At 38.6% G+C, this 17,843-nt stretch overlaps 2 protein-coding genes across 4 annotated transcripts in view; both read right to left on the bottom strand.

Annotated features, from left to right (window-relative positions):
• Window positions 1-758: 758 nt before the first annotated feature.
• GP5 (glycoprotein V platelet) lies at window positions 759-5,595 on the bottom strand. Of its 2 annotated transcripts, XM_040074496.1 has the most exons (3): window positions 5,231-5,276; window positions 4,226-4,264; window positions 759-2,942 (listed from the first exon to the last, which is right to left on the bottom strand). In XM_040074496.1, exons 1-3 carry the CDS (start codon window positions 5,274-5,276, stop codon window positions 982-984), a joined length of 2,046 nt encoding a protein of 681 aa, XP_039930430.1. In that variant the 3' UTR covers window positions 759-981. The 2 variants fall into 2 exon arrangements, with proteins under 2 accessions (XP_039930430.1, XP_058277957.1); XM_058421974.1 differs by lacking the exons at window positions 4,226-4,264; window positions 5,231-5,276 and adding an exon at window positions 5,554-5,595.
• A 1,098-nt stretch (window positions 5,596-6,693) lies between these two features.
• Window positions 6,694-17,843, bottom strand: part of ATP13A3 (ATPase 13A3) — a 57,521-nt gene continuing 46,371 nt past the window's right edge. For both annotated transcript variants that reach the window (XM_058421920.1, XM_040074065.2), the window contains exons 30-34: window positions 17,354-17,541; window positions 16,823-16,911; window positions 16,551-16,631; window positions 12,741-12,830; window positions 6,694-11,278 (exon numbers count right to left, since the gene is read on the bottom strand). In XM_058421920.1, coding sequence (XP_058277903.1) covers window positions 11,081-11,278; window positions 12,741-12,830; window positions 16,551-16,631; window positions 16,823-16,911; window positions 17,354-17,541 — 646 coding nt within the window. In that variant the 3' untranslated portion in view covers window positions 6,694-11,080. The remainder of the gene's footprint in view (window positions 11,279-12,740; window positions 12,831-16,550; window positions 16,632-16,822; window positions 16,912-17,353; window positions 17,542-17,843) is intronic.

Genomic DNA, 17,843 nt, shown 5'->3' with positions numbered 1-17,843 from the left:
ACACTTTGTGGCCCTCAGCTCAGGCAGGCTCCCTGCCCCCCTCAGCTCCATGCTGCTGTTTTGCCATCCAGACACAGAATAGACCATTCTTTTCTCTCCCAGCTCAGTCAAGATCAACTCTCAAACCAATTCACCCCTGTGGAGCCCATCCTCAATCCTGGGCATCCACCTGGTACTCTGGTTTCTAGATTCCCTGCACCATGCAGCCAGGAACAACTTGTTTTTTCAGACCACTGGCCAAAGATTGAGGATAGAAGTGTTTACTTAAAATTCAGAGTTGTAGGAACTTTACATAGTTTCCAGAAAACCTCCAAACAAACAATAAAATACATCAAGATTATACTTCCCAGCTCAGCACCTTCCTCTGCTGTTAGCTTTAATTGGTCCCCCTTCCTCGTGCCACGTCCTGGAAAGGGGCTGAGTACAAAAAGCAAAAGTTAAGACACTTGCACCACACCATTCTACACACATACCCATTGTTTAAAGGTCCTTCCCAGCTTCTCCTCCCAAAAACATCACTTGTTTTCTCAGTAAGGAGACAAAAGACTGCAGGTATAGGGCATTGTAGTACTTTGTGTGATCTCTAAAGCACAGTTGAAGCCATGTTCCTATGTAAGAGTTCCTACATTGATGACACTCTGTCTGAGCAGTGAACACTCAGCAGGCAGCAGCCTCTGGCAGGGGCAGGGCTGCACTCCAAGGCAGGAAACCCACAGCACACACGTAGAGGTGGCCGGAGATATTTTCATCTTGCCCTCTGGGTTTGTGCACCAAGTGCTGTAGCAATTTACAGTGATTACAGCCACTCTTGGCAAATGCTGCGAGGCACATAAAACTCACTTCCATTATGTTATAAAGACAAGGTCCTTATGGTCTTTGCTATGAAGATTTGTAATCCAGATCTGAATTGAGTATTAACTGCTCAAATATTCAAAAAGCATCCAAAGCAACACTTCCAGTTCTTTCTTCAGATAGATTTCTCTATCTTCTTAATATTCTTATCAGAACCACAGGCTGAGCAGGAATATTTCTGGAGAGCAAGAGTTGCCTGGTGTTACCCATCACATACAGACTGAGCACAATGACTACAGTCTGAAGTGTTAAAAGCAAACAGTGAATGCACAAGAATAGCTGGCAATAAGTAACTCTGGTATTAAAATAGGGTTTAGCACTGCTGTGGGCTGGAAACTCATCCCACGGGACAAGAGTAGTTAAATCTGTCCCTCTGACACTGTTGGTTTGTGCTATGATGCTGGGAGAAGTTTGGACTGAGAGATGTACATCTGAGAGATGTAACCCAGGTTGTCCAACATTTTCAACATGGGAGTATGTAAAACCTGGAGTTGCAGGAGGAATTGACGTGGGTCTGCTGATGGTTTCCATGTTGGACAGCACAGTTACAGCAGTCTCCCACGATGATGTGAAGTGCTCCATCACAGGAGATGTCCAAGTCTGAGAATAAGTTGAGCTGAATGTCTGATATGTCGTAGCTGTAGCTGGCAGGCACTCTGGGTCATCGATGCTTAGAGACACGAGAGAAATATTCTGCAGTGCCATTGGGCTGTGGCACATTAGAGATGGCACATTTTTAACTATTGTTGTGCTCTTTTGGAGCCATTCTCGGAAGCCAAGAATTTGGCAATCGCATTTCCAAGGGTTGTTGTCAAGGACAACTTCTTCCAGCTCAGGTAAAGCAGTGAAGAAGTCTGCAGGAAGAGACTGCAGGTTAGTACTATTCAGGTAAACTTTCTGGAGGTGCTTGAGATTATGAAGGAGGTTTCTAGGAAGAACCTCAAGCCTTGTATCAAAGAGGGAAATGTTCTGCAGTTTCTGAAGGCTCAGAAAGATCCCCTCTGGCAAACTGGAAATATTACTTGTATGGAGAGAAAGGCCCCGCAGTTCATTCAGGCCACTGAATACGTTCCTAGGAAGAACCGTAAGCTCTGGGTTAAAACTCAGCACAAGAAGCTCTAAATTTGTCAAGTTACTGAATACAAAATCCGGTATTGTTGAGAGCTTTGTGTGATACAGCCATAGGCTACCAAGATGCCTCATCTCTCCAAACAATACTTCTGGAAGAGACTTCAGTGGGTTTCTGTACAAGGTCAGTTTAGACAGGTAATGCAAGTGCAAAAAAAGCCCAGAAGGCAAAACCTGAAGCCTGTTTCTGGAGAGTGTCAAGGTTCTTAGTTTACGAAGACAATGAAATGCATCAGGGGCAACGGAATGGATATTATTGGAATGCAGGAAAAGCTCCTGCAGCTCCTTCAGGTTATCAAACACACCAGACTCTATTGAAGACAGCCTATTAATATACAGCATCAGCCTCTCAAGCCTGGCTAATGCACTAAATATATTTCTAGGCAGTGCTGCTAAGTAATTTCTTGACAAGTTCAGTACTCTGAGTTTGGTGAGTTTGTCCATCACGCCACTGGGAAGTGCAGTTAGTTGGTTCTTGTTCAAGTAGAGCTCCTGCAAGCTAGCCAGTTTGTCAAACAGATTTTCCTCGATAGATTTCAACCTGTTACTTTCAATGATCAGTTGCTGAAGCTGCACCATGTCATCAAATGCTTCTGGGGGAAGTTCAACCAGTTTATTATCTAGCAGTTTAAGGACTTTTAGCATTCCCAAGCCTTTAAAAGCCGTGGGTGAAACCAGAGCGATGTTGTTTGAAGACAGGATGAGATGCTGTAAGTCCGCCATCCTAGCAAAAACGTCCTGCAAGTACGATATGTTAGCGTTTGTAATGTGAATTTCTGTCATGTTGCAAGGCAGATTTAACAATTCCAGGTCTTTTATGTGGGGGCCAGAGCAATGAATTGCTTTTTTTGAAGAGCAGTCACACTTCTCAGGACAAACAGATGCATCCAGCTGGAAGAAAAGCTTGATCATCACTGACAAACGAAACACCAACATCCTTGTTGAAGTGCCAGAAACATTAGCTGTTACAAGAGATAAGAGAGAATCAGGATTTGATCATAGGTTACTTAGCAGCTCACAAAGATGTGTGGTTATATCATGAACCTGCAAATGTCTGTAAAATTTCCTTTTTATTATTGACTGCCAATGTTTCTGATGTGCTTAGCTTACACTGAGCATTACAAATTAACTTTCGTAAATCAAGTCTTCCTTGTTTGTATTTGTACCAGTTAACTATAATAAAAGTATACAAAAATCATGATGAAACATTTAAGTAGTCAAAAGACATATATTTATTTGAACAGAAAAACTTTACAGAATCACAGAAGGGTTTGGGTTGGAAGGGACCTTGAGGATCATCTATTTCCAACTGACAGGGACATCTTCCACTAGACAAGGTTTGGTATGTTATACTAAATTACATGCCAAAAATATTTTCAAAAATTATCAAAAGGTCCTGCACTCATTGTGTTTTTCCACTGTAAGTTATCTGAGGTTTAAAAATAAAGTTTAGCCTGCAAAAATAGACAATGGAGGTAAAAAGGTTGTCCTGTACTTTAAGTGGTGAAAAGCAAAACAGCACTGTCCAGTTAAATCCTGTCTCAGCATTTTCAAGCAATGGCTTCTTGGAACAGCCCAGGAACACACAAGAAGGAACAGGCTATTTTTGCCACAGCCTGAAATAACACAGAAGACCCCAAGCGGCACAGGACAGTGAGCCTCTGATAACCAACAAGTCTCATTTCAACAGCTTAACGCAATAGCGAGCCATCAGCAGTGGTATTAAAAGTACAGTGAAATGAGAGGAAAGAAGTGCATGAAATTAGATGGGAAGCAATAAAGGTACATCTGCACGAAACACACCACAAAGCTGGAAAGTTGCATATGTTTCCAAACAAACAGAGAAGCTATCATTGTAGGTATAAATGGTAATATTTGAAAGAGCAAGTCAAACAGAAACCCACAGTCTAGAAATACTTCCTCAATGAAATCATCAAGTCCAAGTGTATCAGAAATCTGGATGTCAAGCATCTGGCTGAGCAGCAAAATAAGCAGCAGCTGGGACAGCTGGAATAGCTACACAACTTCCACAGACCTAACTGGGATAGCCAACACAATGTCAGTCTTCTGCACCAGGAACACGGGGGGAGAGGAAGGCTCCATCCCCACATTTCAGGGGCAAGGATGAAGCTCTCCCATAACAACCCCACGGACAGACTGTTGGGTAACAACCCCTGTCTCTTAAAGAGAAATCAGGAGGGACAGCAGAGCTTCTCAGGCACCTCAACTGCTGACAAGAATGTACTGCAACAGACCCAAAACAGCTGCACGTCCAAACCAGCCACTGCATTAAAAAAAAAAAAAAAAAAATCCAAACACAAGCAAAAGGGAGTGCTTAAAAAAGAAATTAAACATTTTATTTAGGTTCAGAGTACTGAAGTCTGGTAAAATCTCTAACTCTCCCTCAGGAAGGGAAGGACATGGCATTTAGTGCTATCAACAACCAGCAACACAGTGCCACAAAGCAAGATCTCAGTGGGCTTTTCACAATTCCTTGAATGAGACAAGCATCACCAAAAAACAGCACGAGATTTCACTCTTCCAAAGGTCTTTCACATGTCAAACAAGAATCTTCCAGAGAATCTCGCCCTCCTAGTAATCGCCCCCACCCCAAAACTCTCTGTCATAAGCCATTGATGTTTTTACCTCAATAAATTTGGCCCCAATCTTAGCTGTACCCACAAACAGAACCCTCCATCCAGAAACACATTAAGAAATTTCTGTTTCAAGCCCTAAACTGGCATCTCAACCTGCACCAATTTAACTCAAGACTGCAGAACTACAGGGTTCAGTGAGATGAGAGAAGCAAGGATCTAGAAAACTAAGGAAACCCCCTCCCCAATTTGGTTATGCTGGAAACTTGCAAATGCAGGTCCCTTGGGAGGTATGACTACAGGCCACTCTGTAAAATCAAAAACAGACTAACACTAGACTGTAGGTTCGTGATGTCTGTCTTCCTGGTCTTACAGCACAAAATAAGAGAGTATAGAAGAAAAGCTTAGGTGCTCAGGAATGCTAGAAAACACTAGTTTTGACAAACAGCAAAATGGTAGAAATTCTTTGAAAGATCTGAAGGCTGTAAGTGCTGCCACAAGAATTGGACAAGCCTATGGGTCTCAAACATCTAGAGCTACTAATAGTATTTTTTTAAAAAACACTTAAAGATTTTAACAGTATAGAATACAGTAATACCCACAATAAAGATCATAATTATACATTCCCATGCATTAAAATTCTCTCGAACCCTCACATGAGACATCTGGCATTCCAGAAAAGGCACCAACCTGGCTGGTCATTTACCAAAGTCTGGTCTAGAGCCTCTTTCCCTTTCAGTCCCCCCTTAATATTTCTCAAGACTACAAAAGGATGTCAGAGACAATACATTAATACTGTTACTATATCAGAAGTCTCAAATCCGTTTTGAACTTAGTTTTATAGAACACTGAGCACATGTATTGCTAACAGTGGTGCTTACCTCTTTTACTGTCTTGCAAGTTCCTAAACTCATACAAGCATGAAAAAGGAATTTTGAGCTGTACCTTAGAAACTTATCTGCTTTTTAAAGAAACTTACTAGGAGCAGAGCAGGCAATCAGGCTTCACCATGACACTGCACTTTAAATGGGAAGTAGAACAGCAAAACGCATCCTCTAGATAACACTTCCACCCGCATTTGCCCAGTTACTGAGACAGGCCAAACAATATTTGAAGGTTCAGAGCAGATTTTTGCCTACAGTTGTTCAAGCAAGCAACTTCCACAGGTTGTAACTCCACAAATAGGGCTTGAAGTCACACACATAACAGGAGACAGTTTGAAGTCTGTCACCCAAAAGCAGAAAACCCACCTGTAGCTTCTTTGGCAGTGATATTGGAGTACCTGCTTCGGCCAACCCAAAGCAAATCTGAGTGAAGTCAGAAATCTACATTTCAATGATGTGATCAGAAATTTCAAATTTGTCACTAGTCTGCTGCATAGGTTCTTTGAAAGGGTGGACACATCCGCTTTAAACCAAGTGCTCGTACCTTCACAAAACTGCTCTGACTTTTAATTTCTTGCAGGCTGGGAGTCAAAGCAATTTCAGTAAGGAACGAAGGGGCTTTTTACTTAATGCTTTGGCTAAGCATTCCAAGGTTGACACATTTAGTTTCTGTTTTCCCTCAAAGCCTTCTGGAGTGGCAGGCCAAAAAAAACCCCAAAACCTGCAAGATTCTGAAAGACAAAAGCTAAGTTTTAAAAAGAGAAGCTTGAAACTGAAGGATTAAGTTTTTGTTCTTAAGTAAAAAGGTATTTTTAAGTATCTTGCCTTCAAGTTTAAAATAATGTGCTCTGCCAATGGCTGTTTCAATGGAAGGTGAGCCACAGGACAGAAAAGATGTTGCCATTTCCACATGATTTTTCTGAAGATGACTGTGACAATGGAGACAGCTCAGGTGCCTGAACAGAGGGAACATCTGAATAACTGAAGGTGGAAACAAGTTGCTCTCACGTGTACAAAGTCTGGCTCTCACAAACCACCAGGTAAAGCTGCAGTCAGTGTGATTCCCTTGCAGAACACTAACACAGCAGCCACCCTTCCCACCCCATCTGCAAAAGTACAGGCGCTGAACAACATATCCATGACATCAGAGGGAGTAAATCTGTGTTCTTCAACAAGCTTTGGATCTAATTCTGTAAAGAATAATTAAAACAATTTCATGAAACTAATGAGAAGAGTTAAAATATCCATTCCTTTTAATTTTATTTTCAAAGAGCTTCAGTCACAAAAATGATTTACAAGTCTATTTACAATTCTATTGTACAGTTATTTATGTATGCCTCTTGACAACAGGGTACCATTCTAGAGCAGCAATACATATTTTAAATACAAAGATGTAGTATCATTTCAGATTTAAAAATAAAAGGAAGCTGAGCTTCTAGAGAGCGCTGTAATGATGAACATTTTAATCTGTGCTAGGCTTGAGGAATTAATGACTAAGTAGTTTCTGGTTCACATAATTATTAAACAAGCTGCAGTTTGTTGAAAATAGTTTTAAAAACCTGAAGCTTTATTGTATATAAAATCAACATATTGAAGACTCTAAAAATCGTCAAAAACCCACAGCTTTCCCTTAGACATACAAAACTCTAAGTTTACAATTTCGTGGGAGAAATCCTACAGGACTTGAGCTCTCTCATTTTGTGATGACCAACATAAGCATTAAAAATTTGCAGCATAAAAAGGACTCCACATCTGCTTAGTATTATACTGCATATACAGTACAGGATTATTTACCCAATTTGGGATGACTGTTCAGCACAACCTTCATGAAGAAAGAAAAAAATAAATAGAATTAAAAATCCAACAACTTTTTTAAAAGTGCAGCAATAAGAGTTTCCAATTTAAAGTTACAATGAATATGGACAGTCAGTTCTGTGGGTTTTTTCAGCCGCTTCTACTCAAGCATTATTTGCAGCATTTTCTTTTTACAGTAGATTTAGTTCTATAGTACATGAAACTAGAGTTACTGCTAATTGAATCTGAAGGGAAAGGAAGGAAAAAACTTTAAAAATAACCCTGAGGGATATACAATTTCATGATCTTGTAATTTATTTCTAAAAAGTAACATTTATTATTTAGCAATTGCTTTTCTGGATAGACCAGTCCTTTAAGTATGTGCATAAATAATATTTAAAAATCAGTAATATTTACAAATCCTAATACATCAAAATAAAGTACGTACAGATTGAAGTCTGCATACACAAATAATTTAATAATAAATCAAACTCCTCAACGTAAGGCCAAAATATACAGCAGGAAGAAAATGTCTATTCAGTATCTAGTGGAGCTCACTAACTTGGTCTGTTCACCTGAATTTAGATTTCCAAGATGAACACTAAGAGATACTTTTTTTTCACTACAAAATGAATTTCATCTTACTTAAAAACAGAAACTGAATACACTAGTGCAGATCTAGTTTGCTGCATTTCTGAAAACCAGAAAAACTAAACTGCTCAAAACAAGAAAATTTATAGTTGGTCAAATTCAGCTCTTGGGCAGGAAGGCATAAATCCCAATAATTGCAGAAAATGCAAAAGCTTATTTTGTGGCTGAACTTGCAGTAACAAGACAAATTCTCAGAAAAGCTGATTTATTATTCTTGACTAAGTGTCAGAGCTCAAGCATGCAACCTCAGGAACATTTACCAACCCTGAAGGCAGGCCTGGAGGAAACAAGCTCCCATTTGCAAAACATTCAAGTTTACTACGCTCATGAGCCATTAGTCACTCAGTTAAGTGGAGACACTTGGCAATTTCTGGTTTAGTAAGAGTTCCCTAAAATGTTCTCCGAAGACAAGCCCACCTTAATAAGATGTTTCCTCCTCAGTTTCTAGGTAAGTCTAATAAACTAGAATAAGACTGAAAAACTAGCTTCAGAGACCAAACAGGCCAAGAGAAATTATCAGTTTAGGGAAAGTATTAAGCAAAAGCATATAAAAGGGAAAGACACAAATATTTTCTTTTAGTTCTCATGAAACAGCAAATCTAAAATGAAATGGAAAGCAGAAGCTTATGCGTTTAAGGATAAGTCACAGCTCCCAGGTCCAAGATGCATAGCTTCACAATATTTTTCAACTAAAATATTATTTTTGTTTAGATTTGAATACTACTTACGCAGCTAAGAATTATTCTTCATCAGTTATTCCATGCTACAAAGGTTTTGTAAAATCAACATTGGCAGAAATTAGCCAACTGACTCAGGTTCATGACTAATTAATGTATCCAATGTTTGCAGACCCTTCAAAAGCTACCAGTGTTGTTCAATGTTTATGACCTTACGAAGCCAGGATAATAAGAACGTTGCTCTGTTGAATGAATGCTAAAAAACCACTTCCCTTTCCCCCCGCTCCACTCCTCAAAAACAAACAACAACAACAACAGAAATCAGGAAAAGAGTTGACAGCTGGACTGGAAGATAGTACACCATATGCATACAATTTAGGAGGAGCAATAACTTCAACAACCAAGTTCTAGGAAAAGGTCTTCCAAACCATTTAGCACCACTTTTAAATTCCCTGTTGGCACAGTATATTCAACACTGCAGAAACCACAACATGATTGACATTAACATGGTTAATGGTTGCACTTGATGATCTTGAAGGTCTTTTCCAACCTTAATGATTCTATGAGCAGCAGGGCACACTGTTCATACTACCTTACAGAACAGCACAAGGGAATTAGGCCTGATCTGAAAAATTCTGCTTATTAAAACAAGGCTGGAATGGAATTGTCTCCACAGGAATTTAAAAGAACAAAACAAGACAATTAAAAAAAAAAAAAAATCCCTAACATCAAAACCTCAAATTCCATCATCAGAATATACACACTTCAAAACAATCCCAGCCGGCCAGTGAGTGTGGGGCCCTCATTCCATAACTACTCTAAAGGACCCTACATCCTTCTCTAAAGGATCTCTACAGAATCATGACTTCTGCAGACCCCAGATTCCCTCCAAAAGCTCGGAGGTGTCTGAACCAGTTAGTTGCCTCTGGTCAAAAATAGGTAATCAAGACTCAGTATTTATCATCTTCTGAAAGACACCAAGGAAGACTTTTCCAAACATTTACAAAGTTGACAATGGTTTGGAGATAAGTAATTTGTGGTTCAAAAAAAACCAAACAACAACAAAAAAAACCCAAAAAGTTTTTAAGCCTTGCAAGTCAAAGTGCTGTCTGCCTCTATTCCTTTGTAGACCTATTTTTCTAGTGGTGTTCTGTTCTGATACTGCCACATGGCAAAACGATGTATGGCTACCCCTAGTGCTTAAGCAGCATTAGTGGTGATACAAACTTTTTTTTTGTCTTTTTTTTTTTTTTTAATAAATAAAATCTGCGTAAGCCTTATAGTTCTGCAGCAAGACAGACTTTAGCTCAGTTTTCTCTTAATTTTGTTTCGTACAGCTACATGTAGCGCTTAAGACACCGGCAGACTTTGAAATGCCTGTGCTTTTAACGTGCACAAATCCCACGTGTGGGCACGTGACAATAAACCTCCCTCCCACTCCCATATCCCTTGCAGCAGTAACTCTGGTCTTACTACTTCAAGGTATATAGGAAAATTATCTTTAGATTTACAAATAAAACATGGTCCACAAAGGGATAATCCAACCCTTCTGCTGGAAAAAGCAAGGTCTATGGAGAAATGCATAGCTAAATGTAATAAAACATGACATAGAAGAAAGTGTTTAGATTCTCCATCCTTCTTTCTCCAAAAGCTTTAGAATGTAGCCAAATGGCTCCTCCCCTGGAGGCCACCTAAGCCCTTCCTTGTGGTTAGCTAGAAAAGAAGTCAAGAATCGACACGAAAGCGGTGTGCTTATTTCTAAAGGATAGAGCCTATTGCTTCTACAGCATTCCCAAGTCCTGCTGTAGCAGACTAAAGAACTGAACTTAGAAGCCAAACATTACACCTGGAAACACTCCTTACTAATAGGGACAAACACAGAGGTACACACACAAATTTTAGAACCGTTCTGAGGGTACAAAACTTTTCATCAGTCAAGTAAAAACCAACTAAAGAAACAAAATAACCCAAACCAACCAAAAAAAAAAAAAAAAAAAAAAAAAAAAAAACCAAAAAAACAAAAAACCAAACCAACCAACCAACCAACCAAAAAAAACACACCACCAAACAAAAACCCCCCAAACCATGACAAGGTTATTATGCACCTCTAGTACAGCCATGAAACCATCACATCATAGGGTTTACATGAATACATGCCCAGATAAGCAGGTTAGAACTATTATAATACTCCAGGCAAATAATGTGAACCTGTTTTAACTGCTCTGCAGTTTAAACCTTCAAATGCATCTCATTTAGGAACAATGAAATCTGAAAGAAGGTGGAAGGAAACACAATCATTTTTGTTCTGCTTAAGGGTAACTTACATTTTTAAAATGTATAGCCATAAGATGCCTGGCTCTGAATTTTGTGTTCAGAGAGACAAAACAGTTGGAAATATCTGCATTAGAACTTGACATTTAGCACACTGCAGTTCCAAATAAAGCCTTAAAATTACATTCTTTTGAATACTACTAAAGATACATGCCACCAAGATCCACTGCTACGTTATAGTGATGATTTGATATGAACCATTTTCTTGGGATGGTGCTTTTGCCTCTGTTGTTGTCCTGGGTTTTGGTGGCCATTCTGGATCAACCAGCAGTTCCTGAGCTAGGTGCATATACTTGGCTTTTGGTGTCTTCTCTCTACAACCAAACAGGGAAGAAAGGAAACAGACTCCACAGCGCTCCCCAGCCTCCTGCAGAAGTGAACAGATTTAAAAACTAAATTACCATAACAACAACAACAAAAATGTCAGTAACAATACATTAAATCACTAGAAGAAAAACTATTATTTCAGTGTTTCATTTACTATTTCATTATCACATTGGATTGGAAGAAACTCTTCTGTTGTGTCATCTCTTCTATACTATGGTAGTAAGGACATTCAAAAAACATTAAGAAAACATTGTTTTAACATCTAAGACCACCAACTGTTTTTATGCATATTTTATAATCATGTCAATAATTACAGATAGAACAGGGAACAATAAATGATTTTACTGTTGGAGAATAAAAGCCTGGTCTAGAAAAACCAAATTCCCAAAATCCCACAACACTTTTTAAGCTGTGATTTGTTAAACTGAAAGCAGACAGTCAGACAAAAGCAGCAGAATTTAACTTACTGGTATCTGAAATCTAAATACTGCAGGTATTAACAGCTATTAAAAAAGACACAAATTATTAAACTTAAGTCTTCCTTCCTATTTTTCCTCTCCCTGTCTTAAATGCATGTAATTTAATTAGCTGGGGAGGAGAAACACCATTTCTCATTCTTGAGACTGAATCCGTCTCACATCTCAGAGAGCACCTATAGTCTGCAGGGCTGACATTTTAATGGTAATATATTCCATAGTTTACATTGTGGTCTAAATGTCTATTAATTGATATACTGAACCAAATGTGAGCCTTGAGCACAGTTTCCATTCTTCAGTGAACAAAAAACAATTTTTTCTACAACAGCCTCAAAAGAAAAAATGTAAATCTGAAGTGAATACATTTAATAAAATTTAGTGCTGAGAAATAAACCACTCTAATTCTAACAAGCACAAATGTACAATCAGCCAAAAGTAATAAACTAACAGGCTTAAAGTAAAGCTGGTTTTTATGGGATTCACATAGATTTCCTTCATGTAATAACAGCAGAGTGGCAGACCAGACCAAAATTCTTGGCCACCTAAAAAAATCTTTCACTGTCCTAAACCATCTGTAGTAGTAAGTGTATTTTTATTTGCCATCTTGTTTTGTTTCATTTGTACATGCTGAAAATTACTGCTCTCAGACAATGACCTAAAACTCTAAACCAAAATAATTTATTTTAATTGTTTCTACGCAAATCAAGATGTTCCCAGTCCTAGCATGCTAACTTGTGACACCACAAATAAAATTTGCTAATGTGGAAACTAAAGATGAAGTGAGAAAAGTCTTAAAGCAATACCCCAGGTTTGTTTCACAGTTCTTGCACACACACTAAACTCTTTAAGTGCCAATATGGAAAAAAATATAAACCCAGAAGGCTTAGCTTTTAATATTCCAGTTACAGAAATCTAATTTAAGCAGACTTAAGCTAAAGATAAGGCAACAGACACTTATAGATAAGAGACAAAATCAAATTAATCCACATGCACTCAAACGATGACAGCAAAATACTCGTCTCCAACCTGAGGCGGCTGGGGTATGGTGAGGCGAGATTCTCCTTGTTTGTCTCGATTGAACACAACCTTCCAAAGGATCATATCAAGGAGGACATTCTGTGAGACATTACAGTGAGTGGGAAGAGTTAAAGAAACTAATGATCATTTGTTGTTAGTGTGCACATTACAAAAAACCCATGAAACAGTGCGTTAGGCATAACTAATTCAGTGGCAAGCAAAACAGAGAGTTTTTGCTAATTGTCGGTACTTTTGTGATAAACATTTTCATTCTTAAAGTGCTCACAACAAAATTGAAGAATATGAATGTGTACTCTAAAATCAACAGCAACAGTGACCAAAACTACATCCATCAATATGGGTAAAAAAACCTAAATACACACGTGCATCAAAACTCTAAAAACCTGTGAAGCACCACAGGAAGACATAAGTGCTTAGAGCAGCTTCCACGTAAACCATCTTTAACATTACAGTGCATTTCATTTTGGAGCTATGCTTTTTACACAGTCTGTTTTAAAACAGTGACACCCTCAGAGAAGCGGCAGTGGGGTGGCAAAGCTGAGCTACCAGCAGGAAAGAAGGAATTTGGTAGGTATAATTCCAGATTTTCAAAAGAGGGCAGAACTTGAATACTATGTTGGGTACATCTGGCTATTCTCATACAGCTGCATGGGTGGACTCGGGAGCTTTGAGCAAATCTGACAGCACAGGTGTGAACATGTACCTTCCATGGCCTTGAGCCTACAACTCTGATCCTTGGACAGATTCCATTTCTAAAATCTGACCAACCTCTGCCATTGAAAATGAGGAGCTGATTAGTCAGATTTTTTAACAGATTTGTATAATGCTTATGATTTTATAATATACCAGAATTTAACAGTGCTTTTATAAAGCATTGGCCAACAAATCTTCAGCTTGCTACATGTTCATTTTTGAAGCCAGCCTGGTTTAAGCATGTCCGTATCAGGAATCAGGAGCGAGGAGGAACAGCTGCTAGGATCTGCCTTTGTTTTGCAATATTTTCTGTCAACTGGTAAAAAGAATCTGCATGCTTTGTGAACCTAGTCTGGGCACTCACATGGAAGGAGCAAAAGCTTTTCAGAGCATTTCAGAAAACAAACAGAAAACAACCACAGTCATAAACTATTCCTGTTGTAGAAGCAATGACAAAACTACATATGATCACAGCGTGACACAGAAGTGTCACATTGGCAAGTGTGACTAAAGAAGATCCAACTCCTCATGTATCCCATAATTATGAGACACTTCAAGAGGCAGCTCCTGAGGGATAACTCTCAGCAGAACAACCTCTAGGTGAAATAAGGATACCTTGTTAAAAGATGGAAGAAGCTGCCACCAGTGGCCTCTCCCAGATACTCAGAATGTAACCTGTGCCACCCACTAAGTCTGCAGTGAAAAGCGTAGGGAGCAGAAAATCCAGCCAGGCACACAAGGAGAGAAGAGACAATGAGCTCTACTGGAAGTGAAGGAAAGAAATAGCCTGGGATTTCTACACAACACACTGGACCCAAGGAGTTGGCACCACATGACAAAGCTTTAGGGAGTGCAGAGTAACACTGCTGGAATTGGGCAAATGCAGTTCAGGAGGAGGGCTGAAGTTATGGAACGTGAAGTGTGTATTGTAAAACAAGGGTTGGGATTTGAGGATCATTAGACAACAGTTCTGGAGGGACACCTGCTCTACAGTAAAACAACTCATCTGCCGTAACAAAGCATTCAATTTACACTTACAAAGTGGAAGAAACTTGGTTTAAGACAAAGCATAATGGCTCAAACAATTAGTGCCAAGAAGTAGGTGCTTCTACTTTATTACCAAAGTCCAGGCAACAAGACAAATAGGGAAGTCTGCTTCAAAGAATTGTGTCAAATCACCCCTTCAGTTCTGGTAATTTAAGTTAAATGACTGAAGTGTAGAAAGATGCTAACTCAAACCTGCATAGGAAAAAGAGTGGGGTGAGGTTTGAAATACTGGGTGAAAGAACACAGTCTGCAGGTAATTATATTACTTCAGAAGTAATTCAGAAGTCTTCAGGCTGATGTGACAAGCAACAAGGCCCAGAAGTGGAACTTCAGGAACGTGTATTTAAACCTGAGGAGAAGCATTTGTCCTCAAGAGACACACGGTGATACAAGGATTGGCACGCTGTACAGATTTTCTACTGGAGCCCTTACACATCCAGATCAGAAACAGCACTGGATTCTATACAAGGTAAAAGATCAGCTGCAGAACAAAGGAGTTTTCAAGCAGATGGAAAATTTATTTCTCTCAGTAATCTTTATCACTGGAATTAAAATTGAAATTGAATAGGAAAAAATATTTCTGTTTAGGAGGTTTGTTTTAAATTTATCAGAAGACTTAAAAGCCATGATTCTGAAGCTTCAGAATAGCTGTTTTGTTTCAGTGGTAAAGACTGCAATACACATATAATTTGACTTTTTGCAAAAAAAAAAAAAAAGGAAGCAAAAAAATCCAACCTATTAAGCATTCACTAATACCAAAAAATGAAAGAATTCAAGGGCATAAAGGAAAATCATCACAAGAAAAGTTAGAGTACATACAGGACAATGTAAAAAAGGCACAGGATCTTTAATAGTGGATAAACTTGTTAGCAACAAGACAAGAGGCCAGGAAAATTAGTATCTATTGACATGCTTTGGAAAAGACAAGTTGTCGCCTGCCATGTGAAACACAAAACCATGTTCCATTAGGCAGCAACATGAGAGTATATTATGTAAATTCTATTTGGAACAACATTTTAAACACAAAACCTTGATAATTTTGATTCAAGTATCTGAAAAAACCCCTTTGCTTGAGTTCATTTTTACTAGGTCACAAATAATGGGAAAAACCATGTCAATTGGACAGAATATTAATGCTGTAGTACTCTTTGAAGGCTAAAATTAAATGATCCAAGCAAGTATTATGCTGGTTACATTGAAAGCAATCCCTCACATTGTAATGGAAATACTGATTAGAAGCTGTAGAAAATGTTACACAGTAAAAACAGATAATTGTAGTGTGCAAGCATTAGATAATGTTGGAAGGCTTTTTCATCTTGCAGGAAAAAAAGTGACTCATGACTGCAACCAAAACCCAAACATATTCAGGTTGGAAATGACACGTCACTTAACAAGAAGAACCACAGGAATAAATAACTGACTGTGAATCCAGACTTCTTCTGGAACATTTATCTGTCCAACTTTGATTCTTGGAAACAAAAACAAGGCACCTGGAAGAAAGGTAGGGCATGTTTCTGCACACATTAACTCTGGAATTACAGCAGAAGAGGTAACAACCAGAGCAATGGGCTTCAGACAAGCTCAGTGATGGAAAAAGCAGATATGCATGAACATCCCTACTTCTGGACTTTGACCACATCAGACAGACAAGTTCCACAGACCTGCATTATTCTGGACACTAAGCTATGTGTATGATCCAAATGAAGGAAGGGGGGCTCCCCTAGGGATTTTATACAGTATGTTGTTATTCTGAAGTAACACAGAAAATAAAAATGGAGTATTTTAATATGAAATAGTTGAATTGTTAAGTCTTTCAACTTCCTCCCCACCCCCAATTTTTAGTAAAAAAAAGAAATTAAAATTACACTTTAGACACAGAAAGTCTTGACACCTTATATCTAGCAACAAGGACATTTGTAGAAATACACACTTAACAAGAAAACAGCAGCCACTCGTACTGGCATGCTGTGAAGAGTGAACTTCTAAATAAAAGATAAACGTGCACCCTGAAAAAAGAAACTCTTATAGAAGCATTTTTTTTCCATGTGGATTTCTTACCTCTGTCAGCACGGATACAACTGCATTTAGAATAACGATGACGACAATTCTGAGGCGCCACTCAGGTGGCACACACACAAGCTGTGGGAACAAGTTGCCAGAGCTTAGAAACACACCTGAAGTTAACACGCATTCAAAACAGACTCAGCATTATAAATTCGCCCTTCCCCACCCACTGATGTGAAGCTAAAGCTCTGCAGGGGTCACGCTTGCCCCAAAGGCAGCCCATCAGTGCCCCAAGGAAACTGACCCACAGATCTGCTGACTCTCACCTCAAGAAATGTGTCAATAGGTTCAACAGGATGCAACATGATGAAAAATATGAAGACATAAAGAACTATAACAGATAAAACAAACAGAACTGTAAAAGAAGAAAAAAAAAAATTAATTGGACCATCTCACAAATCAAGAGTTTTAGACAGTTTTAACATGTACCTTGAGTTCATCACTGCCTGGAAACAACCCCTCTTCTCCCTCTAAATCCTTTCCAGGCAAATTTGGGCAATGCTAGTTGTGCTGATAGCCATAAAGAGAGAGAACACCTGACTCCTTCTCACTGCCTCACTTGTGGAGTTGAAATACAGAAGTATATACACATATGTCTACAAACAAAGCAACTATTAACACAAATTTCTCCATACAGTTAAATATTTCCTTATTTCTAGCTGTGGTTATGAAAGGATAACTGCACTATGATGACCTAGCAACACTATTGCTTCTGAAGTGGCATAACAGAATTTGTCAACAAGTGCACAGTCACTTGGGAGTTTATTTAGAACTGTATATACTAAGAAAGGACTTACAGTTTTTGTAGCATGGTTGTCTAAAGGGCTTTCCTTTAGAAAAGACAATTGCCACTATGAGGTACTGAAAGCTGGATATAAAAAACAAAGTTGTGTTTTCATAATTTTTAATGTAATGTTCATCATGAATAGTCTCATTCCCGTGGTGTGCAGAGCTGGTGTTCTTGGTGTCCAACGCATTACATGCACTACAACACAGAAAACATTGAACACTGACTTACAGAGAAGAGGCAAATAGGGCCCACTTATTTACAAAAGTAATGACAGAACAAATTCCTACAGTAGTAAAAAAGCTTAAACCTGATAACATATTACAGGTAGTAAGAAATAACTAAAAACTGTGGCAGAGAGGTAGAAATTTTTGTGAATTCAGAGATTTGAGTTTTTATGCTGCCAGTTTGTAAATCTTCTACAGAAACAGTTTAAAAACTATCATTGTAGACAGACTTCAGGACAAGTAAGGAAATACTGCAGTCTAACAAAATAAAAT

Source organism: Hirundo rustica, chromosome 10, assembly GCF_015227805.2.
Source record: "Hirundo rustica isolate bHirRus1 chromosome 10, bHirRus1.pri.v3, whole genome shotgun sequence".
Taxonomy (NCBI): Eukaryota; Metazoa; Chordata; class Aves; order Passeriformes; family Hirundinidae; genus Hirundo; species Hirundo rustica.
Note: the sequence above shows the minus strand (reverse complement) of the source record. Positions and strands in the feature narration are given on the sequence as shown.

Coding starts and splice junctions, on each gene's coding strand:
- GP5 (XM_040074496.1), bottom strand. CDS start 5,276: ATGACCAGCCAGGTTGGTGCCTTTTCTGGAATGCCAGATGTCTCAT. Junction 4,265..5,230: donor TGGAATGCCAGATGTCTCAT/GTGAGGGTTCGA, acceptor TTTTTAATGCAG/TGGCTGGTTTGGACGTGCAG. Junction 2,943..4,225: donor GCTGTTTTGGGTCTGTTGCA/GTACATTCTTGT, acceptor CTCTTGTAACAG/CTAATGTTTCTGGCACTTCA.